General features: G+C 37.5%; 1 protein-coding gene across 2 annotated transcripts in view; it reads left to right on the top strand.

The window, feature by feature from the left end:
- The window catches only part of ESCO1 (establishment of sister chromatid cohesion N-acetyltransferase 1), a 34,540-nt gene that overhangs the window by 3,471 nt on the left and 4,648 nt on the right, over positions 1-26,421 (top strand). Inside the window, exons 4-10 of one of the 2 annotated variants that reach the window (XR_010080175.1) lie at positions 324-1,674; positions 2,323-2,434; positions 3,591-3,654; positions 5,705-5,819; positions 16,527-16,658; positions 23,252-23,374; positions 23,962-24,051. Coding sequence is in view for 1 of the 2 variants with exons in the window: in XM_063395708.1 (XP_063251778.1) it covers positions 324-1,674; positions 2,323-2,434; positions 3,591-3,654; positions 5,705-5,819; positions 16,527-16,658; positions 23,962-24,051 (1,864 nt within the window). In the remaining variant the exon portion in view is untranslated. The remainder of the gene's footprint in view (positions 1-323; positions 1,675-2,322; positions 2,435-3,590; positions 3,655-5,704; positions 5,820-16,526; positions 16,659-23,251; positions 23,375-23,961; positions 24,052-26,421) is intronic. The other variant, XM_063395708.1, reaches the window with a different exon arrangement.

Raw genomic sequence — 26,421 nt, forward strand, 5'->3', positions numbered from 1 at the left:
TAATTTGAAAGTCACAAACATCAGTGATTAAAAACTGCTTGAGATGTTACAGAGCATTCGTCTGGGGTTCATAGTTCAGCCTTGCCATGCATAAAAAACATTAAATACAACACTTCAGAGTAACTAGGTGGAAGTGAACACCTTTTTGGAATAATTCTAGAGCAAATTCTTCCAAAAATATTGAGACTATAAGGTCTTATACTGAGAGTATAAGGTAATAGTGTTTCCAAAAAGAAGAGAATGAGACAGAGGAGGAATGAAAAGAATCTTATAACAGATTTTACTTTCTGGATGTTGATAAAAATATTATTTGACTCTTTCAGTGATAACACCAATGAACCTGAAGTAGGAACACGCATGACTACAAGATCCTCAGCCCTCAACTCAAATAATAAAAGAATATCTGGCAAAACAGTCCAACAGCAGCAGCCTAAATCTGCAAAAAATAAGGAGGTGTGCCAGAAAAAATCTGTGCAAGAAATTCCTACGTCAAAATGCTTAATTGTGCCAAACGAGCCAGTAACGAGGAGATCACAGAGACTGCAGCAGTTAACACATGTGCATGTTCCAGCAAGATCCCTGCGCAGCAGAGAAGTTAAAGAAGAAAAGGTTTTGGAAGTTAAGCACAGTAGCCAGGCAAAAAAACACACTCACAGTGTTGCAGCAAAACCACTGAAATCTGCTGGAGGGAAAACAGAGCAGAAAAACACGAAGATAAAGCCAAACAATACAAAGGAGGATAAAGAAATATGTGGAGAAGTGACCAGCTGTCTGAAAGAGAAAAAGTGTAAAGCAGACAATAAAAAGAATAATTCCAATAGCTTTCAACACAATCTTCAAGAGTCTTCATCGTGTCCTGATGACAGTCTTGAGAAAGTCAAGAAAGACCAAACGAGCCCTGTATCTCCTAATTCTACCAACACAAAGAAAGCAGAAACTGATTCTCTTAAGCCAAATTGTACAGCTTCTAAGGAAAAGCAACAAACACATCAGAACGTAAAACCCGGTACAAAACCAAAAAATACTTCACAGCCGTCTGTAAGTGAGACAAATGTGGCTGATCAACCAGAGAATGATGCAAAATCCAAAAGGGTGAGCATCCTTGAACTTTGTGAAGAAATTGCAGGTGAGATTGAGTCAGATACAGTAGAAGTGAAAAAAGATTCCCCTAGTGCAGAGGATAGCAAAGCAGAAGAAAAGCACGATGACACACAGCAAAGTGAAATGCTTACTCAGAAAGAACCCAGTCAAAGTACTCAGTGCAAACGGTTTTTCCCTAGCAAAAAAGCAATGCCTGTCAAATGCACTCTGAATGGTAGAAATAACTCCTCAAACAAAAACTCTAAATGGACCAAAATTAAATTGCTGAAAGCTAGTAATGTGAAGCAAAGTAACTCAAATTCTCCAAATGTCCCCAAGCTTCCTTTTTTAAAAGATTTCCCTGAAGTTTCAGAGGCTGCAGAAGCCGAGCTTTCAAAGGCACAAGGCAAGCTGTCAACAAGACTCTCTGAGAATGAAAGTACAGCTTGTGCACAGGAGAAATCAGATCCTTCGTCTGAAAGAGCTGAAGCTAAAGAAGTGACATTGGAGACAAAACAGCCCACAAGGAAAGGTGCAGAAAATGGTTTGTTGCCCAACTTGACAAAACGTTTATGTGAGCCAAGACCAGATGAGGTAAGTTATTTGGTGCATAATTATGGTGCATAGTGGGAGGGAGGGTGTTCTAAATCTATTCTGTTTTCCAAGAATCCCATGCTCAGAATTGTTTTACCAATGACTTTCTTTTACAGTAACTTAAAATTTTCAAATGTATTTGAGAATAACTGCTATGTTGTCATAGATGGGTGATAGTAAGCTGAAAAATTGATTGATTCCACCCTCCTACATTCTGTTGTTAACTAAAGATTGATCAGTAAAATTTTGTGCTGGAGCCAAAGGTTGTACGGGTTCATATGGACACCTTTTCATGGCTTCAGCTCCATAGCTGTTTTGTTTTGCAAAGGAGTGTTAGAAAACTTGTTTTCCTCTAATTTCCTTATCTGAATTAGTTTCTACTAAAATTTAGTACTTTAAGGACAACCATGTTCTATAGGAAATATTTTACAAGCTTATATATAGAACAAAAATGATTTTTTCCAAAATTGATACCATAAACTTAAATATGGACTAGCTAATCAGTTGCATTCTGTCTGCTTACATTAACATAAAACTGATACTGTATTCAAAATGTTAATACTTAGTTCAGTTAGTAGTTTTGTTAATAGGTTAAAGGCATTGAATAATTTGAACATTATTTAATTTAATGTTTTCTGTTTTGCTTAGAACTTTCGATTACATTTGGAATCAAGTCCAGAAAGTTCTCCAGTAAAGTGTGTTACAGCTCCTAGACCACCAAAACAATTAAAAAAAGAACCCAGAGAAAGTGAACCTCAAGGTAACTGCCTACTACTGATTTTTCCACTTGGTTTAATCAGTTCTGTGGGAAGGGTGAGTCTCCCTTTAAGAGGAATGTTTCACAGAGTAAGGCATAGCTGGCGCAGAACTAAAACTTTAGGAGGTGGAACTGTTGACCAGGGGGTTTATATTGCTTTGTGTCACACCCAGGGCCACTGGAGTAGCACTGAAATGTACTTTCTTCTCTGGGCTGTGGAGAGGGAAAGAGGGGAAACCCAACTAAATTCTTTCATTTTTCATACAATAAAACAGTAAAACTTCCATATTTCAAAGTTGGCTTCTTCTCTTGCCTTGGTTTTTGTTAATTCTCTGCTCTGTTTCCTTTGAATAAGTATCTGGATTTCTTTCTTCTAAATTTTTCTACTTTATCTTAACCAAATTGTTAATTGAGTAATCACTCTACTGTTTTTATTACCTTGTCTTCATTTATCAGCATGTGAATGCAATTTGTCAAAGCTTATGCTCAGTGTGATGTGGATATTTTGACTGTAGTACATTTGAGTAAGAAATACTGTCAATGGATCTCTAACTTGGCTCTTCATGAATTCTCTTTTTCTGCTCTTACTGGTGAGGGGTTTGTTTTAATGTATTGTTTTTTACCTGAACCTTAGTTTGAGTGCAGTGTTTTATTATTTAGCTTTACTAAACCGTTGGAGTTTTTATCCTGCGATTGTAGGATACTTTTGAAGGGTAACGACTCTTAATTTCTGCTACAGATGTTTTTTTAAAAAAATCTTTCTTTTGCTGTTTTTGATTGGTTTTTTTCCTTAAATGTCGTAGAACATGCCTCAGATGAAGGCATACTGTTTATAATTCTGATAAAATATAGACAGCTACTTATGTGTGTGTCAGTATAAACATATTTAAACTCCTATGTAGTTTACTGCTGGCCTTCTTTAGCTTCTAGCAAATTGTTCTGCAGAACTGCTGTCAAAATGTTGGAAAAAATGTCCTTTTTTTTAAAGTGTACTTGGAGAAACATGCAAATACTGCCTCAAACTTGAATAATTTTTATTGTCCATGAACAGATTGCAAAATTGTTTTGAATATTTTTTTTGAAAATCACTATTTGTGTAACTCAGATTTCCTTTGCAACTAAAAACTTTAATGAAGTCATAATCTTTGATTAATTGTAGATTTGGCTCCCACACAGTTGATGCAAACGTCACTGACAAGTCAAACTTCTGAATCTGAGAACAGGTATAGTATTTAATATATTATGAAATTACTGTAATCTTGCAGAGATAGAGTTATGAGGGGATTTATTATAAACCAGTTGTCTCCAGCCTCAGTTTCCAGTTTCAAATGAGTGACTTGTCCTTTGTAAAAACAGATTTTCATTTAATCCCATTGTTAAGGGATATTTTTGCTTTGCTGAGAAAATAATTAAAATATTTGTAGCTGCACATTTATTTAAAAAAATATTATTTAACAGAGTTGGAAAAGCATTTATACTGGTCTCTTCCTCAAAGCAGATGAGAACCAGAGAGTAGGGGGAGGATTTGCCACATGTGTTTCATGTACTGCATTATTTTACTGATGTCTGGAGGAATGTTTTTTACTCCTTGTACTATAGGAGTCTTGTACATGTGAATTTTTTTTTAGGTGTGGAGGAGGGGACTTAATTTTCAATTTTGTGATTGCTGTGAAGTGAAGGTGTCAGCAGCCATATAAAAAAGTTCTTAGTACTAAGTTTGTCTTAGAGTTCAAGCTTGCATTTTAGCCTTAATCACGTTGACTGTTACAGTTTTTTAGCAGTCCTGACATGGGCTCTGGTTTAAGCCAATTACAAGCTAAAGACAAAAATTTCTTTGATACATTGAGCAGCATACAGGTCAGTGTATTGTTGCTGTTCTCGATATTTATAATAGGGACAAGGAGAAATGTTTCAGGTAATTTTCAATACGTCTCTCTGAGGCCAGGTTAAGAGTTATGATTAACCAACCCTTTTGTGCATGTTGAAAAACTCTACTGCTGTGAAACTTCACAGAAGGTGGTTGGTAAGGTTGATGCAAACTTGTTAAATAAGGGGTTTAAAATGTATTGATAAGCAATGCAATGACTTTGAGTTTTCATGTTTTTATTCTCAACTGCCAAACAGATTTCTAATGGTATCTACTTAAATTTATTACTTTTATTACCTGAACAGGCTCATATTGCTTGACTATTATTGGATATATATTTTAATTCTGAGACCTTTCTTTCCCTGCTTTCTATATGATATCCAGGATTTAACCCATTATTCTTTCTGTGGTACTCCTGCCATAACATAATCTCTCATCTGTGTGCATATCTACAGTGTAGCTCTCTTTAGGGCATTGTAGGATGAGGTTGCAGCAGGCAAACCTCGAAGTAACTACATAAGGCAAATTTTAGGACACATGAGGGGAATAAAAAAATTACCCCTGATTTAGCACAAAAATTCTGTTTTAAAAAGTCTGGCAAAAGTTAATTTTTTTAAAAAGCTCACTGGATTAACCTGCTGCTTGTGCTACAGGAGGTGCCACAATTAAGTTTGCTCAGAAACAGAAAAATATGTAAATATCTAGTTAAAATACGTGTAGTTTTGTGTGTGTTTTGCTTTGGCAATTTCCACAAGTTTTATCCAAAACTAGAATGAATGTCAGGTTTTTTCCCCTGAATATAGGAGGAAGTTCATGGAATGATTTTGGTGGCAGATTATTGTGTTTTCCCCTGTGACAAGGGGAGGTTTAAAAGGTTTAAACTGTGTAAGGTTGCAGTGATACCAGTATATTAATTCCTTGGGTCTTCCTCCCTTCACTGGCACCTGTTAGAAGAGAATAAGTTTTAATTGTAGAGATTTGACATCTGACTTAGATGTGTGAGAATATATTTACGTGGTCTGCTTTGGCAGCCTGATGTATGATACCTAAATTTTACTTCGGAAATACATGGCATTAGGCACCATCGATCGTGCCATCATAAGAAAGCTCCTCTTTTAAATGCTGGTGTTAATGGTTGGGACTAGCCTACCTACTCGATAATACTTCTTTTCATAAACCAAAAAATCTTGTAACTAGGCTAGTTACAAATGGTGTTGTTGGATTAATCCTTTTATTTCCTTATTTTTCCATTTGAATTGCACGTTAAAATATATAGGACTGTGTTTTATGTCATTAATTTGGATTTGCATCTTGGTAAAGTTTGTACTAATCATAAGGTTTGGAGTATGTAGCATGACGTGTATAAGCAGTTCTATTTTTAACGTGAAATGTATTTGTATTTCAAGGGCTCCATTGTCAAATCCTTCATTAGCATCAAAATGCAGTAACTTGCCGTCATCTGAGGAGCATATTCAGAAGCTAAAAGAAGCAGGAAAAGATGGTGATAAGCAGCTGATCACAGTAAGTAATACCCTTTTAGTACAGCTTGTAGCTTCTTGAAGAAATTATCTCTGAATTTGTAGTGCTGTGTTTTAATGAACTTGTTTAAAAATTGTTACTTATGCTTACTACTTATCACCATTGTAAATGACTTGTAAAAGTAGAACCTGTGCTAGACTGGCATTCAGTGTTGATGGGAAAATGGTGTCAGCAAGCTTTAATCTTTAATGTTTCTTGTTAAAATAAATTTCTGCAGTTTTTAAATAGAATGGCTATTAATTGAAAATGGAGAGAGTGAATATGCCTTTACTTATGTGTAAGTTCCCAGTTTCTTAAAATTTTAGAATTATAAGGGGAGGTGCATCTGGTAGATTGTGTGCAGAGTAATATCAACAGATTTGTTCCTGTCATTAAAGTGTCCCTTGTTCTGAGACCAACTTAAAGGTTTCCCAGTGCATGCACTTATTTTTACCATAATATTTAAGCAGCACTGCCAGTTGGGTTCTTTATTCTTACCCTTTTGGCTATTAGCTACAAAATACAGGTAAAAAGAAAATGCAAAATGAGAAGGGAGTGACAGTTGTTTTGTCTTGTAGAATCACACAACTTGATTGTGAGACAGTTGTGAGTTTTTGGTTGTTTTGTTTTGTGTTTTCAATAACGCAGATGTCAGATAATCCTTGAGAAATGAAAGGCTAGAGAGGGAGAGGAATCCAGGCCATTTGGAAGAGAGGAGGTTTCTTACGAAATTATTCCTCTAATGTACATAATTGGAGGTGTTACTAAGTTGCTCTTTTTCATGTAATATGTGAATTATACACGTGAAAATAGAACTAAATGAATTCTGAACATTCTGTTATAGCCATACTGAAATATTTTAAAATCAGAGCTTCTAAGAACTAAAGTGATAAATACATCCTCCAGTTGCCTGAAGTTATGCAAATCTAGGCATGTGAATGTCCAGCCCAGCCCAGGATAACTGAGCTGTATCTAACATTTAAGAAGTATTTCAGTTACTGCCTCTTTGAAATCCGTTTTACCAACAGAATTAAAATGAATGATTAAATATCTTAACTACCTAAAAACGACTGTAAGAATATCCCTTTTCATTTCTGTGAAACTAAATTTTTACTCATCCAGTAATAGGACTTGGCTGAAAAGTTGCTAGGATCTTTGACAAGAAGAAATAGAAGAACTTCGTGCTTGGCTACTGAGGAGGGCTTGTGTAGCTCTCTGCAGTGTTTATTATAGAAAGAGATTTTTAGTGGGTTACTGATTATGCTGGTAGTGTCCTTGTATTCAGCTGGAATTAGGAGAGTAATCTTTTCTTCAGGTATACAACAACAGAAATTACTTACCAAGCAAAATTTTAAAGGTTCATTGATGAAGAACAATGGGAAAAATGAGGAAGAATGGGAGAGACTTAGTTTGTGGTTTTCTATGGGTCTTTCTGGAAAATGCAGATGGGTATTTAATTTCTAAATGTGCAAGTAACAGTTTCACAATATCTTACATATTTCAGCACTTCATACACATCTAATTCACTTTGATTTCATTGAGTTCAGAGTAGGCTTTTTATTGTGTGGAGAGGGCATTTTAATAACGCCTATATTTCAGTTTACTAAGACAACATTAGGTAAAGTATTGGTCTGTTTATCCTTTTACCTTAGGGAAAACTGCTCTTTTGTCAAAACATGTAGAGGAGCCCGAATATTAGTTAAGCCTCTTTGTAAAATACTGTCCTTGACCTTGGTTACAGTGGAGATGAGACATAGTTATGTTTAGAATAGTTTGTGCTAGCTTCTGGAGGTGAAAAGTGGCTAAATTAACTTCTAAATTACTAGGCTTTCCTCCTACAAATACTCTAAAGATTTGGGATTAAATGCATATAATGAAATAAGGAGCTTTTTGTAATTAATAGTCTTGCTTACAAAACCATGGTGGGTTTTTAAAACGTGAATTCTGAATGGCTGGGCTTATTTGTCTATTATTAGTAGTAATTATTTTCAAAGGTGTTTATGTAGCTCCATAATGATCCGGTGAGAACAGAGAAATTGGTAATATGGTTTAAAAACTGCTGAGGTTGAAATTTCTCCTATGTGGAGAGCAGTCTAACTACACAAGGTCAAATCACTTCAATTAGCATTTATAGTGTCTAAAAAATTATAGTTAATGGCTAGAAATCATTTTTTATTTCAAGTTTCTGACATATTGTATTAAGAGAAGCAGTTTTATTATCCTTTACCTTGAGCAAAGTTGGGAAGTCATGCTTTTATTCTTAGCAAAAGACATTTAATTAGCGCTTTGTTACACTTAAAAAAAAACCCTAAAGGGCTGAAAGATGCAAGTTTGGACTCTCCAGTGTGAGATCTGTTTCTTTTGGAGATGTGTCAAGCCAGTCCATCTTAATGTATGTAGAGAGTCCTTTTTTCTTTTTTTTTAACCAAAGCTGAAAACTAATTATTTGACTAGTCACATAATGCAAAGTCTTTATTTTGCTGCTTGTTTGCTACGGATTTTTCCTAGTCTTTTTCACGTAAGTTTGACACTTGTCCTTTTAGATTTTTTTGCGGTATCTGAGGCTCAGATTCTGAAATGTTACAGTATTGTCTGTGTATTCTAATCTTTTTGGTCCCTGAGCTATATTTAGAGAGGTGTTATGGTAAAACTGCACTTTGTTTTTCACAATATGCTTTGGGTGTTTTATATTTAATCCTTAAAGATGTATCTTAGCTTCCTTCTTCTCCGGTATGATTATTATAATGAATAGATTAGTTTTCTTTTTTTCTTAAGTAATATAATCTTTAACAAGCTTTAAGGCTGTTTGACTAACAGAAGTAAAATAACACAAATTCTGTTTGTAGATGAAATACTTAGTAGCTGCACTTGCACTGTTCTCTTTCCTGATACACATCACCTAGTTATCTGGGCAGCTTTCAAACATAAAATTATTTTAATTTTCTAGAAGTACATCTAAGTCAAATGATGGGTTGTTTCTGTTCAGATTTGCTTGCTGTCACACATCTTAAAAAGCAGGTGTCTTCAGGATGTAAAACTTAAGCTGAGAACAGCAAAGCATCTAATGCTCCAAGACACTTCATAAAAGCAAACGGTGCTAGAAAACAGTGTTGGAAGTGATAGGCCAAGACTTAATTTCTTTCTCCTAAAAATGAGATCATACTCTCTTCAGTCTGAACCTAAGATCGCAGCTAAAAATTCATTACAGTCCAGATCTGTGACTTGGTGTTTGGTGGAATAGTCTGTTCTGAATATTTGTGAACTGCACCCTCTCACACTTTGTTTAGATGTTCGGTTGTTAGGTTGTCAGATTGCATGCATGAAGCTCCATAGGAAGCTTTGTAGAGTAATGCACTAAAATGATTGTTTACTTTGCAATTACTTGAATGTGATTTGCAAATATAAGACCTTGAATATGAAATCGTCTGTTCCTTTAAATTCTGAAATGGAAAGAAATACAAATGCACAAAGCATGTGTTCTCAGTTTTCATCAAATGAGAGATGCTGTACAAACACGACAAGGGAAGTCAGTTGTTTTCGTCTTGAAAAATTCTGCTTGCCTGTCTGACCTAGGACAAAATTTTGACCATAAAAATAAGAATTGATGAAAGTATTAATGCTACAAAGAAATCTCCTAATTAATTACTTATGAAGCACAGGGATAATTATTCCATTTTGAGGTTTGTTCCTTTGAATTTGACTTGTACTTTGAAAATAAGTAATCAGTTTTAGGAAAGAACATGTAAAATGAACGAACAGTAAAAACAAATCACTGAAATGATGGAAGGATAGTTTTGAGTTACAGAGACTTTTTTGCCTTTCTAGAGCTCTGGTTTAATGCCTGGATGCCAGCAAATGTGATGAAATGTAGTTGGTTGTTATAAGTATCAGCAAGTGCATGGGTCAGGATTGCTGGATGGAAGGTGCTTTTGATTCTCAGGTTTGAGTTGGTGCTACGTGTGGATGTGATGTGCATCCTAATCCAGTTTACACATTTGAATATCATGCTTGAATTTTCCCTTACATATATTTTGATAAAGATTGAACATAGTTTCCCTACTTGACTGAGATAGGTTATAGATGAAATAAATATTTTTTTCTTTAAGGTGAAAACACAGACCTTAGTGGAAATAGTAAGTGTAAGAGTAATTTCTTATGAGAAGAATTTCTGAAGAAACTTGCATAACAATCATTTAAAGTTGCTGTTTTCTTCCTTAAATTTGTATAGTCTGGTTAGGCAATTTCTCTGAAGATTTAGAAAACGGCTTTTAGGCAATCTTTCATTGGTTAAGTACTGCCTCTCTCCTGTCCTGTAAGCCCAGTGAAAACGAGACAGTGACTACTTTGTAAGCATAAGGAAGGGAGTTTGGGAGTTGAGAGCAGTTATTTTTCCTTCCACACAAATGTTGCCCTTTGGGGTAGCTCTGTTCTTACAGGGATGGTATCCTTTCTTATTATCACTTCTTCCTATTCCTTCTCTGCAGCAACCCAGCTTTGTCTTGCAAATTCAGGTGGGTTGTACTCGGTGTCCTTTGTCCTGAAGGGAGGTGAGAATGTTTTGTAACATTAGCTGCGAGCTGCTGCAGGCACCGAGGCCACTAACACTGCTGTTGGTTAACCCTGGCAGGCAGCTAAGCACCGTGCAGCTGCTCTCTCATTGCCCCCAAGTAGGATAGAGGAGAAGAGTTTCACAGGTAAAGCAACAGCTGTGCGTGCAAGCAAAGCAAAATAAGGAATTCATTCACCCCTCTTCATCGGCTTGCAGATGTCCAGCCTTCTCTGGGAAGAAAGGACTTCATCATGTGTAACAATTGGGAAGACAAATGCCATTCACTCCAAACATCCTCCCCTTCCTCCCTCTTTCCCCAGCTCTTACTGCTGGGCAGGATGCCACATGGCATGGGATATGCCTGTGGTCAGGTGGGATCAGCCAGTCCTGGCTCCGTCACCTCCCAGCTTCTTGGCACCCCCATCCTCCTCAGCGGCACAGCAGTGTGAGAAACAGAAAAGGCTTTGAATGCTGTGGAAGCACTGTGCAGCAATAGCTAAAACATCCCTGTGTTATCAGCTCTGTTTTGCTCAGATCTAATACACGGCACCATAGCAGCTGCTGTGAAGGGATTAACCTTTTTCAAGCCAAAACCTGTGCTCATCAGAACACTTACTCTAATATTCCTGCTTTATGCTTTTATTTGGTTTCAGAATGGATTACCTGCCCATCGTAAATATTGTGCAGATTTATTTTCTTACTTAGTATTGCTTTTCATATTGCTTTAGCCAATGACCAGTGAAGATATAATTTCATGATGGATAATGACCTTCCATTTTCATTTTTCACATATGTTAAGTAAAATTAGATACATCACAGCTTTGAAAGTTTCAAGTTGATTTAGATCCTTTTGTTAAAATAGCTTTTCAGGAACATGGGCACAGGTGATGGGTTTGTTTTGGTTTTTTTTTCCCTTGGTTCGTTGGGTTTTTTTGTTCAAAATGAAGACTGGATTTTATTCTGAGTTGGGACATGTCTTCTGATCCTCCTGGTCAGCAAGGGGATCATCAGTATCAGTTTTCAAATCCATCAGTTTCGGTCTTGAGTGCATCTTTCACTGAAATAGCATTCTTGAACCTTTTAATTTTCTGTGGGGAGCCCCAAAATCTTTGTGTTGTTTCTTCCTGCACTTCTTGTATTTCCTTTCCAGCCTGCCTGTTTCTCTGGCTGGGCTTTTTCCTTTGTTCTGTGAAAAGGCTAGAGGAGAAGAGGAAAAAACAATCTTCCTCTAACTAATACTAGGTAATCAAGAAGAAGGTGACCTAATCTGTGACTGAAGAGAGAAAAAAGAAAGGAAGAAAAAAAAAAAGGCCCTTTTTCATCTCCTACAGAGGCACCAAATGCCTTTTCTGCTTGCAGGGTTCCTTATTGCACATATGGAGGATCAGCAGACATGCACCTTCTCAAAGAAGATATTGGTAAGACTTTTCTTTCCATCTATCACAGAATTAAGAAACCCTTCTGAAGTTAAGGCAGTATTGTCTCAGGGTTCTCAGTGTTCAATTACAGTTAACCTTGAAACAGTGGATATCCTCTACTTAAGGATTGCCAGAGATGCTGGAATGCATGATTGCCATCTACACGTACAGAATTTTCTTAGGAAATAAAAGTATTTTTTCTATTTATTGTTACTGTTTAGGAAACTGAGTTGTAAACAGAGTAACAACATTTTCCTGAATATTGTTGCTCTGAAAAACATTAAGTTCTGAGAGTCAAACCTCTTGCATCTTTTTCTAGTTGTGACAAGCAACTTTATTTTTCAGTATCTGATGCTTGCTGAGAAGATTCCACCCTCTGACTTTCAAATTCCAGTTATATTTACTCTCATACATAGTACAGAAGGTGCTCATAGGCTGTTGGGGTTTGGGGGGCTTTTGTTTCTTGTTTTGTTTGGTTTGGGGTTTGATTTGGTTTGGTTTGGAGCGGTGGATTTAGTTGTTTCATTTTGGTTTTCTAGTAGGTTGCTGTTGTTGATCTCTTCCCATTAGGAAGGTCTGGCAAGCTTTAATGGAGTATCATTGGGAGAATTTTTTTCCTCTGGATTCGTGCCCTTTCCACTTTCGCTTATGCAATGACATAACTTCAGAAATAGTCAGATCCTGTACATGTTTTGTTGAAGTACAAACGTGCATTTGTCATAATTCCTGACTTTATTTTGCATGTCTTTTTTTGTTGTTGCAGTTTGTTATTGTGTTGGATTTTAAAGCTCCTGCATTTAATTTTGCCTAAAGCATTATGTCCTGTGCTGTGGCTTTGAAACAGTACTTCAGTTATACAAAAATCTTCTTCCTTATCTTCAGGAGACTGTAAAATATGTTCTAAAGGCTATAGTCCACATTTATCAGGTCTACAGAGTTCAAAAGATTGCTTTAGATACTACAATGTGCTTTTTTTGATTATTATGAAACAGGGTGACCTCTGTGGGTAGCCCATTGATACAACTGAATTTGTGTAGAATAGTAATATCAGTGAAATTCTTAAAAAACAATCTCCAAACAAAAAATCTCCCTCCCCAAAACTCAAAGCCACTGATACCAGCAACATCTGAGAAAGTCTGACTGTAAAATATGATATGGCAGTACTATTCCAGTGAACTAATCTGTTCCTGGAAACTTGCAAAACAGCGTTTGTATTTACAAGGCAAAATGGGGTGAGCTAGAGAGCGGGACAGCTTTGAGGATATCCCTTCCTTGAGTTTTCTGATGACTTCCTGCATAACTAGGGGTTTTTTTGGCTTGAGATTTTTGATAGCAAACTTATAGGTTAGTTTAATACCTTTAGCTTCTTAATGATTTGAACAGAAACTGTGTCATGAGATTTAATGCAGTACAAATACTTCAGACTTGCTTTATGTAGCTGATTTTCTAATTTAAGTGGTGGGGGTTTTTTGACATATCTTTCAAGCATCAGAGTACACTTCCTTTTCACGTATCCTGCTCTAGGTGTAGGGGATATGTTCTCCATCTTTAAGATAGGATTGTCAAGTCTGGTTCAGTTGGTTCATCTTTAGATAGTCAGCTGCACTGCCTTTTTTATCCTTCATGTACTAACCCTTGAAATGCAGTGTCTTTTGGTGGCTAGAATGGGTACTTTGTTTTGCTACTTCAAAGGAAATCTGCAACTGAAATAAAATGTGTTTGGTTCAGTTTCTGGACTTTTAGGAAGCTCATCTTATTCTGACTTTACAAATCTAACCTCAGGGTTCATCTTTCCCTCTTTATTCAGAAACATAGTGTAATCCTGCTTCTCCTTCTGTATACGGTAGGGATCTGTACATTGATAGATAGTTAAAGCAATGACTTCCCAGATTCAGATTCTTTCTTTTGGCTGAGTTCCATGGATGTGCTCTTAAGGAGATGTTCAACTCTGAATTTGTCTGGCCTGCTGTGCCTTCAATCTCTTCTTGTAAAGAAACTGGTACCTGCACTTTAAATGGCACTAATGTCTCTTTGAAATAAGTTGCTGTTGTGTGGAGAATTGAACTCTTGTTTAGCTCGTAGACGTGTCTTTGAAGATGGAAGGAATAGGAATTGTTTCATAAACACTTCTTCTGTGTTGCAAAATGCTTTCTTCTGTAAAAGAGGCTTTTTTACTATGAATATTTTCAGCTCTTAGAAAAGAATATGAAGTTCACGTGATCTGTTTCCTTGGGAATTGCACACACAGATCAATTTCATGTTAAAAAGCACCCTCAAATCTTTTTTTGCTTATGTAGTATACTGGTTTAGAGTATAGAGTAAGTTCCTATTTCTCTATTGCTTGTGATGTATGTTAAAATAAATTAAAAGTGACATTTATTGCTGCTTACATAAGCTCAATTTCAAAATGCAGTTAAAGAGGGAAATAAAAGTAGTTGAGCATTAAGCTGTAACTTAAGCATGCCTTTTTGGCTAGAGATTTTAGAAAAAAAGAACTGGTGTTCTTTTGCTCTTGGCAAAAGGCAGCCCCAGCACCTGATACTTCACTCCTTATTAGGCACTGACTCCAAAATCTGAGCGTGTTTCCAGATTAATAACACTTTCAATGAATAAACATAAAGCAACAGGTACTGAGTAGTGCCCTGAGTTTGCTAATTGTTGCATATAGGGTAGCAGGAGAACCTAGAAAGTCATGAGTGGTGTGATTCTCCATTTGCAGGGTAGCTGCTACGCAGTGTCTCAAAAATTACCTTGAAATATTTGGTTTTCGTAAAAACCAAAGAAGGTAGTGATCAGCTGTTGCATACACATTGCTGATCTTAATGATTATTTCCATAACTTTTGTTTTTTATGATACCCTTCCAGACTTTGAGGAAAATGGCTCCGCTGTGGCCTACCTCAAAGCAGCTCACAACCAAAGACAGGCAGTAGCAGAAATGTAGGGAAAACCAAGTAGTGTGGGGCTGGATATGGGAATTTTCTTTGTGGAAAATGTTTATATTTCTGCAGATGAGGAAGTGTCATGGGTTGACGCTGGACCAAATGCCAGTGCACCCTTGAGTGTATATTTTACCCAATGAGTGACTGTGAGATGCAACCAAGAACAGAGCAGAGCAGGCCTAGAACTTGAAATAGAAAGAAAACTTAATTAAACTACATAACAGAACATAGAAAAAGAAAACCCAACCACCTAAAAGCAGAGATAAAAACCTCCCAGAAAGCTTCTTCTCCTCCCCCAATTTCCATCCCATGGGTGCTCACACAGTTGACACCAGCACATTACCCTCATCCACTTGCTTAAACTTTCTATGACCCTGGGTTCCCATCACAATCATCATCCCTTAAAAAAAACAAACAATCTTCATTCCATCCAGGGAGAGAGTCTTTCTCGCACCACAGATCCCCCACAGGAAACACAGGTCCACCCTCCCGTGTTCCCACGTCTCCCATGGCACCGCCCGGGGGCAGTCTGCCAGGGTGACACCCTCCTTCCCATGTCCAGTGCTCTCACCGCCGTTCATGGACCAAAACCGCAATAGGGCTCTTTTAAGGATGTTTGGCCAAATACCAAAAACCAGACATCTTCTCATATTGGGACAGAGGTCCCCCCCATTTTCCCCTGGGGCCGAGGGTTCCAAGAACGGGCCACAACGTCTCTGGTTTTGAGCCAAAAAAGCATCTACCCAAACACAGTCGTATTTATAATCAGGAGGGTGCAGGGTCCGTCTATGGCTAATATTATGCAGGAAAAGTCCAGCCCAAAGGGCCACTCCTCTTCACTCTGGCAATCGAAGGGGGTTCTTTTCATCTCCCGTTACCATCTCGGTCCCAGGCTGTCCTCTCTCTTCTGAAACCACGAGCTATGAGAATTAATGTCTGGGAACAGTTCTCCTCTGCCTCAGAAAGAGTTAAAAGCTTTGATCTCCCAGCAAGGCCACAGGCTCAGGCACTGGCAGGCTCCGGCAGCTCCCACACACAGCTCGGCACCTTCTCTCTGGGGGGGGTGGAAGATGGGACGGGGACGGGGGGGGCAGACGGGACAGGGGGACGGAGGGACAGAAGGCACCTCCAAAGTTCTCCACCCCTCCATCCTGGATGGAGCTGGCTCAGGTCCAGTCCTGTTCTCTCTTTTCCCACCCCCTGGGGCCCGAGGGCTACCCCAGCCAGGCCTACCTGGCTCCCCTCCCCCGCCCAGCCTGGGCAGGGGAGAGGAGGATGCTCCTCTGCTGAAAGCAGAGCCAGGACAGAGGAAGTCAGTCTGGGAGGCCTTGCTTTTAACCCCTTGTGTCCTCAGAGGCGTGTCCAACCTCTCAGTGGCCACCAAAGGTGTCAATATTCGAACCGGCCACTCATTGGTTTAACCTCAGCTTCCTGAAAAAACTCATTTCCCCTCAAACCAGGACAGGAAGTGAGGGAAGAATTCTCTGTTCTTTGTACATCACAGAGTATTTGTTCAAAAGTAATGGGGGGTGGAGCCAGTATTTTTAGGTAGTTTGCCTTGTGATTGATGCCTTTTAAGGGTATATGGGGTTTTGAAAAATGAAATTCTAAAGTCTGTGCTTGTTGTTTCTCCTGTTTTACCCCATTTTAGCCTTTGGGTTGAGTTTCTACAAGATATGCTATTAGGGGATATCTGAGTCAATGAATGTTCTGTTTAACAGTATTTATTGTGCAAGGAATTGATAAATTCCTGTTTTGTAGGTTATTTGTTGGTTTGGTTTTGTTGTTTTTCTTTTTTTATAGGATGGAGGACAGAAGAGATTTGGTGCTATTTCCTGTAATATTTGTGGAATGCTTTACACTGTGTCAAATCCAGAGGATGAAACCCAACATCTGTTATTCCACAACCAGTTCATAAGTGCTGTTAAATATGTGGTAAGAAAACCTTCTGTTTTGAAAGACATAAAACAGTATCTTTTGTTTGTTTTGTACTAGTTACAACTCATATTACATGAAGTTGTGTTTCAATAAATTATTATCACAGTAGGCCGTAAATCATCCACTTTGGGAAATAAATGTTTTTAAGAGCCATGGTAGACAGGTTGTATGTTATGTATAGAAAGTTAGTACAATAATGATGTTGCATTGCCATATTATTATTTCAGCTACAATTACGTGATCTTGGGGAGGTGTGAGGGTAGTGATAGGAAAACAAAGGATTGTCACTGTTCTGAAAGTACTAAATACAGGTTTCTCTACAACTGGTGTTCACAGCAGCAGTTGACTTAATAGTCAGATGAAGGGCTGACTCCTGATTTTGTAAGTGTGTGATCTTAGATGACTTATTAATTACTTTTCCATTAATTACATGTAATTTGAGAAGAAACTGCCTAGGAAATCAACTGATACAATTTTGTAGCATATTGAAGCTATACTGAGTTTATAATGAGAATGTGATCTCTAAAATACATGCTATTTGCAAATTTCCTTATATATGCTGGCTCTGAGTATCTCTCATTAAATCTCAGATTTGAAAAATTCTGTATAATTTCAAGTATATTGTAAAATCAGCTACTTCACACTAGCTGATATTACAAGAGATAGGAAATGCCTGTTCACATGTCTGAAATCCAGAACAGAATCCACAAAGTCTATTTTCTTTATCATACATGTTACCTTCAGTACTCAACACTCGAGTAGATAAGACCTCCAGGATAACTGAACTGAGGCCTCCTATTCATTTCATGTAGGCACCAAATGGCTGTTGGGCTACTCTTAAAGCTCAAGCACACTTTTATCCCACTGTTTGCAAATATAAAGATATGACTTCATACCTAAAGTGCTTGAAAGTCTCTGGTGAATAGTTCTGGTATTTATTCTGTCTTTGGTTAGTTTTTGCCAAATAATCTGGACATCTTGAAAGATCTATTCTGATACACGTTAGCTACGTCGTAGGGCAGGAAGTGTACTGGTGGAACTCAGTACATCATCATGGCAGCATCAAACATGTTTCCCCATTTTAGTCCTGTTTGCCCTCCCTCCCCCCACCCAAGCACTTTCAGATCTTCAGTGTTACCAAAGATGTAAAGATAATTCACAGAAGATGATGTTTAGTTCTTTTGGACAGAAGCTCTTTGGCACATGAGTTCAGTAGCTACTTAAAGCTGCTATGTTCATGTAGGTAAGAAGCTGTACTAAAGTTTTGAATGTTTTGGAAGCTGAAAGAGCTAAAATCTTGCATAGTGTGTATGTCTAGGGTAGCAACATAATTAACATGAAAGTGAATGAGCAGACTGCCATAAACCAGTCATAAATAATTTCATACAGAGTTAGGTATGCTTTTTTTAAAGCTTTCTCTATTTATTTCTAAGTTGCTAGCTATCTTCTTAAAACTTCCAACAATGTGTACTCAACCAAATTATTTGTATTGTCAGTTCAGTGAGTAAAGAGTTCTCTCTCTGTAATCTTTTGAGGCTTTAGTTGTATTTTGTGATGTTGTAGACAACCGTGGAGCCATGATTTAGATGGTTATTCTGGAATGGAAACTGTAGAGTAAGAGGTGAAAGAAGAACTCTTATGAGTCTTCAAATTCCCCTCTGATTTTTTTTCCCTCTTAACAATCTTAACACTGTTTTCTGCATGGATGAGTAACTTTTGCCGTTCTAAATAGATGAGTTTTTAGCACTAGTCATTTGATCCGGAGTCAGTGTTTCTTGGTTGATAGTATTGTGACAGAAACATTCTCGCCTCCTCTTAGAAAATAATTTCAATTTAAGATAAGCCTTCTTGGCAGTAAATTAGTACACCAAGTGACTACTTGTTAATTCTTAGTCATCCAGAAATACTGGAATGATTGCTAATTATCCTGGTTTTGCTAGGAGGTTTTTAGTGGGGGTTGTTGGGAGGATGGCTCATAGGTTTCTGGATATTTGTATGTAGTTATTGCATTGAAATTTTAACTGTATTCCTTGCCCTTCCTTGTCCTTGCTACTGGACAGTAGCATCAGGGGATTAAAAAGAATGTACTAGAGTAAGTCCTGGTAACTCCTTGGTTAGACCTCCTGGTCCAGGAACACATGGTCTCAGTGACCTTGACGTGTTACTTTTTTAGCTCTCCAGACACTCTTTATAATAAACGTAGTTAATATGTGTGGCATTACTTGTGATTCAGAGGGCATTCTAAGGGTTCTTAAAAGCATTTGTCATTCTCTTGTCATTCACATTCTCCATGCCATATGATGAGGTCCCAGTCTGACTTGAGAAAACTTTTCTCAGTTTTTTTCTCCCTTTTAAGCATCTCTTGTTATGGGCTTAGTAGTTCTATGAATGATTCATTTCACAGACTCAAAGAAAGTAGGCCTATATAGATTGTCGTGCTAGAGCTCCTTGCTGTGAACTACGAAAATGGACATTAATGTTACTGTCTTGCCCACCTGCCCAGAGGTGCAGGTTTTTTAAAAAGTTATGAGTAGCCAGAAGGTAGTTTGCATGGAAAAAACAAATTATTTATCATCTTCAACAAAATAAAATTTTGTTTGGTGGGTTATTTAAAGGCCTGTCTTACTCCTTGTAGTAAAAAATTCTGTTTATATCTCTAGAAATATCATGATGCCTCCAAAAGAAGGACAGGCTAACACGTAGTTGGTATTGGATACTCGCTTTGTCGTGGGTGTCTGATAGAGATGTTAAGGAAACTGTAGGCCTTATGTGTAGAGAGGAATTTTGGCAAGTGTAATGACAATTTCTAGATTTTGGAACAGAAGATTGGCAAGAATTGATACAGGTTTTCCTCAGGGTGACACTTGCTCTTAATAGAAGCATGCAAATCAAATTAGCAAGAAGATAAGATGGCCAAGGATAGCACTGGAGCAGGAATGAGGGATGTCCCCAGCTGCAGACAAATGGAGCAGTCTTTCTCACGTTCTTCTGGTTTCAGACATCTGAAAGTCTGCAGATGAATTCTAGTGTGTGTGTGCACCGATCAGTGATGTACACATCAGGTGTTAGCTCCAGCAGGATGGGCAGCTCTGTGGGATGGATAAATTATTCAGTGATACCACACAGTATCAATTCTGCAGCCTCTCTCTGATACCACATAGGATCAGCTTAGTATTTCTGAAAAACATTTTTGTAAGAGCAAGGCATTTTTAATGGCATTTTGAAATTGCAAAGCCAAAACCTTAAGTTAGTAAATACCTGTGGATTCAGGTTTCATATGTGATTGCAGCTAATGTGCTTGTATTTCAAGCTCATCTTCTTACTTAAGAGTATCTTGAGCATAAGAAAATGGAGGAAACTGTTTGGGCTGTGTAATCTTGATAAGTTTACCTATTCTGCTGTAACTACACCCAGGTTAATCTCTGAGTTTCTTATGATTTTCACATTTAAAGAAGAGCAGGATTTGACTTCTTGGCATCTGAAGTTAAAAGGATACTGGGATTGAAGATCATGCTGAACTTCATGTCATCTTAGAAGGATTTCATGCTTGTCTTGATTTGCATTAATTCCAAAAGTAATGCATCTCTATGACATAAAAATAATACTACAAATGAAGTTCTTGCCATTAGTATCTTCTGCAAGAAGTTTTAATAGAGGATAATATTTGGTAGTTATGTCCAAGGATCTTAATGTGTTCTGCAGTCAAAAACTCATTCCCTATATTACATTCCTAGGAAGGAGAGGCAGAATATCTGTACTTGTCAGAAATAAGAATGTAGCAGACCCATTTGTCTGCTGCAAATTATCAAGAACAATAGTTTACAAAAATTCACACTAGACTTCATTACTAGGGAAAAAATTCATAAATGCTTTTTGTACTGAAGACCAAGAATTATACAGTATTAACCGTGTTGTCCTCAGTACCTCAGTATTTTTGAGGAAAAAACTTTTTAAGAAAAAAAACACTGAGTTTTTTAATGTATTTGTGTTCAGTCGAGAAATAGTGAGTCAGAAAAGCCAGAACTGGCATAACAGAAAGGCACCAGCATTGCTGTATCGTTTCCTACTCATATGTAAGAATTCCTAAAAACTTAGGAAATTCATAGGAAGTAGGCTATCATATCTGCTAACTTACGCTTTTAAAGAAAAACCTACATTAGAGATTATTTTAAACTATAAGCAGAACATAATTCATGGAAAACAGAGCACTCAACTTTCAGTCACTGCTGGTAATGTTGGAGTCACCTTTACATCTGTTCTACCTCATTTGTTATGTACATACATCCTATCCAGTGAAAACAATGCAGTGCACTCGGCAGTGGTGGCTGCTGTCCACACTGTTTTATGATCTGGTAGCAGCTCCTTGTCTGTGTTGTAATGTTGTCTTCTGTAGTCCTATTGCCATTGCCCCTTAATAAACACAGCAGAAGCAGCCTTTATTCTTGTTTGAATTGGGAGGAAGTCAGAGGTAGACTAAAAAGGAGCTAACTGTGCATTCAGAGTTGCCTTTTTTCCTCAAGCAATTACAAATACTTGTAGGATAAATAGTCCCAACATGGAGGGAGTTTCAGCACCAGTGTGCCCAGCTGTGGTGAAGGGTCTCTGCTTGCCCTGCTGCTGCTGGCTGGAGGTAATCTGTTGTTGGGCACAGACTTGGAATATCAGGGAGGAGTGCTTTTACTCCAGGCCCTGCAGAACACGTCTCCCTGTGGAAAGAGTAGCTTTCCTTTTAACTTCTTTGGTCATCACAGGCAATATATATCAATGCTTGGGCATCTTATTTAACAGTAAATAAGTCTTAATGTCCTAAAGTAATGTCAATTAAAAGGGAAAGCAGTTTTTCTGCCATGGCAGTAGAATACGATATAGTGCAGACAGATGACTTCTGTTTCTTACTCTGCTGAGGAGTTCTTGTCATCTGCCTGCTGGAAGAGTCCCACTTCAGTTCTCAGTGACTGAAATACCTTGCAGACTAGTATTTTAGTACTTTTAAAACAGTGGGGGGTTGGTTAAAAAGTGTTAATAGGTGTGTTTAGGGAGATCATTTTCAGACCACATGAAAATACTGGCACTAAAGTATATTTTGTGTACTGTAAATATCTAATAGGATTAGTCCCAGCTGCAACTGTAGCACTTTCCCGTCAATGTTACTGCAGGACAGAGTTGTGACCTGTCTGGTGCATTGCTTCCATTTATGTGGTTTAAAGGAAGCAAAACTCAGCAATAAGGGTATTAAAGGTGCAGATAAATATATGAAATCCTAGTTTTTCTTTATAACATTATTAGAACTGCATATGACTTTAAAGGCTCAATATGACTTTAAAATGGTTTCACTAAAAATCTGGATGAGCTTAGGCTTTGCAGAAACTTTTTGGAAAGCTGCATCTAAAAGATACATTTCTGAATTTCAAAATACTTGAATTTATAAACTTCTCCTCCTGTGAATATGATCAATCTCCATATTATACAGATCTCTTAAGATGAACAGGTGGACAGTAATGAAAATAATGAATCCTACATATTTGAGAATAAATTACTGCATTTTTACAGATATTTAGACTTGTGCTAATATGCTGTTGCTTGAAGGCATAAATACTGTGATGTTAAGAAGTGTTCTGTTCTTTATCGGATTTCATTTTGTAGAAACACTTGGCTATAACATTAACAGAATAACTTAACCTAAAAATTAGGGTTGAATTTTTTGTATTAGGTTTGCAGCAGTCTGGATGCTGTAATGGCAGGATTATCAAACAGATTGCATTTATATCCTGAGAGGTGATTTAAAATACGCTGTAAAAGCTTCTTGCAGAGCAAACAGGTAGCCAAAAGGGCAGAAGAAGACAAAAATTCGAGAGAGGTAAGGCTTGAGGTTGGAGAGTAGTAATCCTTGCCTGATTTTTGATGTCTTTCCTGATGACAGTCTCAAAAAGCATGTCACAGTCCCACAAATTGCACTTTCCTGCTCCCATAAATATGATGACACTACTGTTTACTACCCTTTGTGTTCAGACCATAATGTATATAAATTCAAGCAGAATCTTCATTTGTTCAATTACTACTGAGAAGAAAAGCAGACAGGATTAAAATGGTCTGTGTTGCAACCATTGCCAAGCTGGGTGCTAAATTAAAACTTAATTAAATTCATTAAAACTTAATACTAGTTTCAGGGCTAGCTGCTAGTAGATACATTTCTAAAATTATTCTCTTCATGTCCTCCTTGGGGTAAGGGAGTAAAATCAGTATGAATAAAATGAGGTGCAGATCAAATATTTTAACACTGAAGTTTAACATTTTTTGTGGTAGTATACATGGCATTCATACAGTGCCAAATTCCATTGCTTGGTCTTTAGTCAAACGTTATGGGAAGGTACAGATTTCAATGAGAATCACTCCATCAGTATTGTTTCTTCAAAGACTTTTTTATTTAAAGTTGCTTTGAAGTAAGACTTGTAGATCAGCCTTTTCAGTGGCTGAAGTTACTTCTGCATTCAGTATTTTTAGGTCCCATCAAAGCAACTTGAGTTCTAATATCTACCAGTCCCATCTTGCTAGATTTAAGTGGCTTTTTTGTTTTGTTTTTTTCCATGCAGGTACTGCTCATTATTCACCACGAGTGTGGATCTGAAGAAGAGTTAATTACCTCTATTTTTTTGAGTATGTTTATACTTCAGATACACACAACGTAGTCTCCTTCCCTATTAAATTCTTAGAAGGTAGTTATAAATTTTTTTCTAGTATCCTTCTTGTGGCTTTAACAGTTATGATCCGTAACAAAATGAACTATTCCTTACATTTTGGGCAACTGCATGCCAATCAGTTCACTTAGAACCTCCTGGAGGTCTTTCGCATGCCAGACTTTTAAAACTGAGTGTGTATTTGTGGAGGTAACTATGTTAAAAAGAAACCTAATAAAACTTAGGGCTTTCTCATTCCCTGGACTTGAAAAAAGAAGTATTTACATAGGCTTGGAAATCAGTTATGTGAGCTGAATTTGCTACTTGTGTGCTAAAATCGAGTGTGCACTGCAGTTCTGGGGGAAAAATCTAGTTGGGAAATTGTAAGACACTTTCACGTTGTTTTTAGATATAGTTAGGTTACTGTATAAATTATTGTATAAATAACATCATATTTTATCTGTTGTGCTCATTGAACAAAGCTAGCTGAAGTTTCCTTCTCTAGCAAAGCAAGTGCTAAATTCTGTGAAATCTGCATAAATTCAGTGTCTAGAACAATAATTTGCCACGTCTGTTTGTAAAAGTACATCTTGTATATGGTTTAGATAAGTGTTTGTTTTATTTAGGGTTGGAAAAAGGAGAGACTCTTGGCTGAATATCCTGATGGAAAGATAATAATGGTTCTTCCTGATGACCCAAAGTATGCACTTAAAAAGGTATGGTAAGAAGGACTGGACTTGTATGTCTTGCTTTGTTTGATGTTTTCTTAGAATTAATGAGAATATTCATAGAAAAATTTGTTATTTACATGTGAACATTTGAAATTGGACTGAAAAAACCCAGAACCACTGTAGTGGTTCTGTTCCCTTTTCCACAGATACCTCACTTTTAAGCACTGGTGGTCTCTTCATAGAGAGGCTGGGCCTGGGCAGGGGTGGGAAGAGTGTCAACCAATTGACTTCTTAAAGTTTGGTGTTGGTTTTGTTTTTTGAGTATCCTTGCAGAATGCCTGACAGATATTTTATGTAATAGAAACTTCCCGTTACATTTAAATGAACTGAATTGTATTAACTTTACAACACAGCATAAATTTGGCACCATTCTCTAGGTGACTTTCTGATAAAAACAGAATTAGGTGGGAAGTGGCCTCAAAGTCATCTAGTCCATTGCCATGCCCAAAGTAGGATTTGCTCTGGTTACGATGCATCTGACAACTTTATAAAAATTCTGCCACTTTTGTCTGACCTTCTCAGACTGTATTACAGTGCTTCACTAACCATAACATTAGGAAATTTTCCCTGAATGTTTTAACAGAATCTCCATACTGCAATTTAGCCTCATTAGTACTAATCATACTGCCAGAGCTATAGAAAACATCCTTCTTTTCCTCCTTGCAGCAGATTTTTGTGCCTGAACAAACTGGGTTTTTTTACCTTAAGGAGATTGACTGGATGTGCTGTTTTTTTTAGTTTATACTTCTAATGTTTTTTAGAGCTCCATTCATTGTCATGCTCTCTTCTAGCTTATCTCCATTTGTGCCATGACTCATGTCTTTCTTGAAGCTCTTAAACTGGGCCCAGCACACTAGTGGGGACTTAGAGCAGTTGGGCACTTCATTGTCCTGCTGGCTAACCTCTGTTCATACATTGTAAAGTCTCATTTCATTGTGGCTTGGCACTGACTCTGCTTAGCTGGAGACTTGCTGTGGCTAATAGGGGCTTTTTACAGTATCTCTGTCACAGGGTCACAGAATGGTTGAGGTTGGAAGGGACCTCTTGAAGCTGAATTGATGCCCAAGACAGCTCCTGCTGCTGGTGTGGCTGTAGCAGGTTTCTTTAGTCTAAGTTACTGAATTAAAAAGAAACGACCAATTTTCACATTTGATGCAGATAAGTTTATTTGTTTAGTTTTCTTTTTCTGGTGGGCTTAATTTCAGTACATTTGTTGCACATTCATTTTTAATATAATGGCTGAAGAAGGAAGAGTGTAGCAAATTAAGTAATTTAGGATAGAGTTCTCTGTAGTTGTGATTAGCTGAAGTTAGTAGACTCTTACAGCTGTCATAACCATGGATTCCTGATTTCAGTAATAGTTTTACTTGCTGTTGCAGATAATTGGGCATGTTGTTAAATGATCAGTACCTGAAGGTTAAGTGAGAAAATAGAGAATAGAGAAAATAGACTCATAACATACCTGTTAAAAATGATTTTTAAAGCGTTTTTAACACAGTTCTCTTTACTGTGTGGGTGCCTGTGCATTGGAACAGATTGCCCAGAGAGGGAGCAGAGTCTCCCTCACTGGAGATATTCAGGAACTGTCTGGATGCAATCCTGTGCCGTGTGCTCTGGGATGGCCCTGATGGAGCTGGGAGGTGGGACCAGTTGTGATACCTTCCAACCTGACTGTTCTGTGATTCTGTGATACTCACAGCATCGGTAATTCTCCTTTTGCATCACTACTGTAACTACGACATGCATTCGAGAAGTTTATGCCTTCTAATGCAGCCTAGGTGAGGGCACATTTTTTGTCTTACAGGAGATGAGGGATGATAGAGGCTGTTCCAATGTCCAGATTGTCGGTTCAGGAATCCCTCAGTAAAAAGGCAGTTCATGCATAAGCTTTCATTTCTGTTCATGCTGGAATTTCTCTGTTTCTTCTAAACTTGCTAATACTAAACAAAATTTTATTTTTAGTTTCAGTTGCTCTTTGAAAACCCAATGGAAGAGTAGAAAGCTGAAGGAAAGAGATGACAGTTATTCCTTTAAAACAAATGCCTGTATTTTCTACCTGCCTTGGCACTGTGCCTGCTGTCATCTGCTCCAAACCCTTAATGGATTAGTTCTTTCAAGACTTCAAAAATAGCAAAAAATCTTAAACTGCTTCAACTTTCTTTGTAGGTCTAATTTATGTCTAAAATATTAGAGCTCACAGTTTGGTTATCTGCATTCTCTCTATTCACCTTTAACTAATGATGTTTGGACTTAATGGAAGCTGACTGAGAGGTCTCTGCTCTTCCTATTTCCTGACTGGTATTATTTAAGGAACATTTGTGTGGATGATGTGTTGCAGGTTACTTAGGTTGATCC

This window comes from Prinia subflava, chromosome 1 (genome assembly GCF_021018805.1).
Source record: "Prinia subflava isolate CZ2003 ecotype Zambia chromosome 1, Cam_Psub_1.2, whole genome shotgun sequence".
Classification (NCBI taxonomy): domain Eukaryota; kingdom Metazoa; phylum Chordata; class Aves; order Passeriformes; family Cisticolidae; genus Prinia; species Prinia subflava.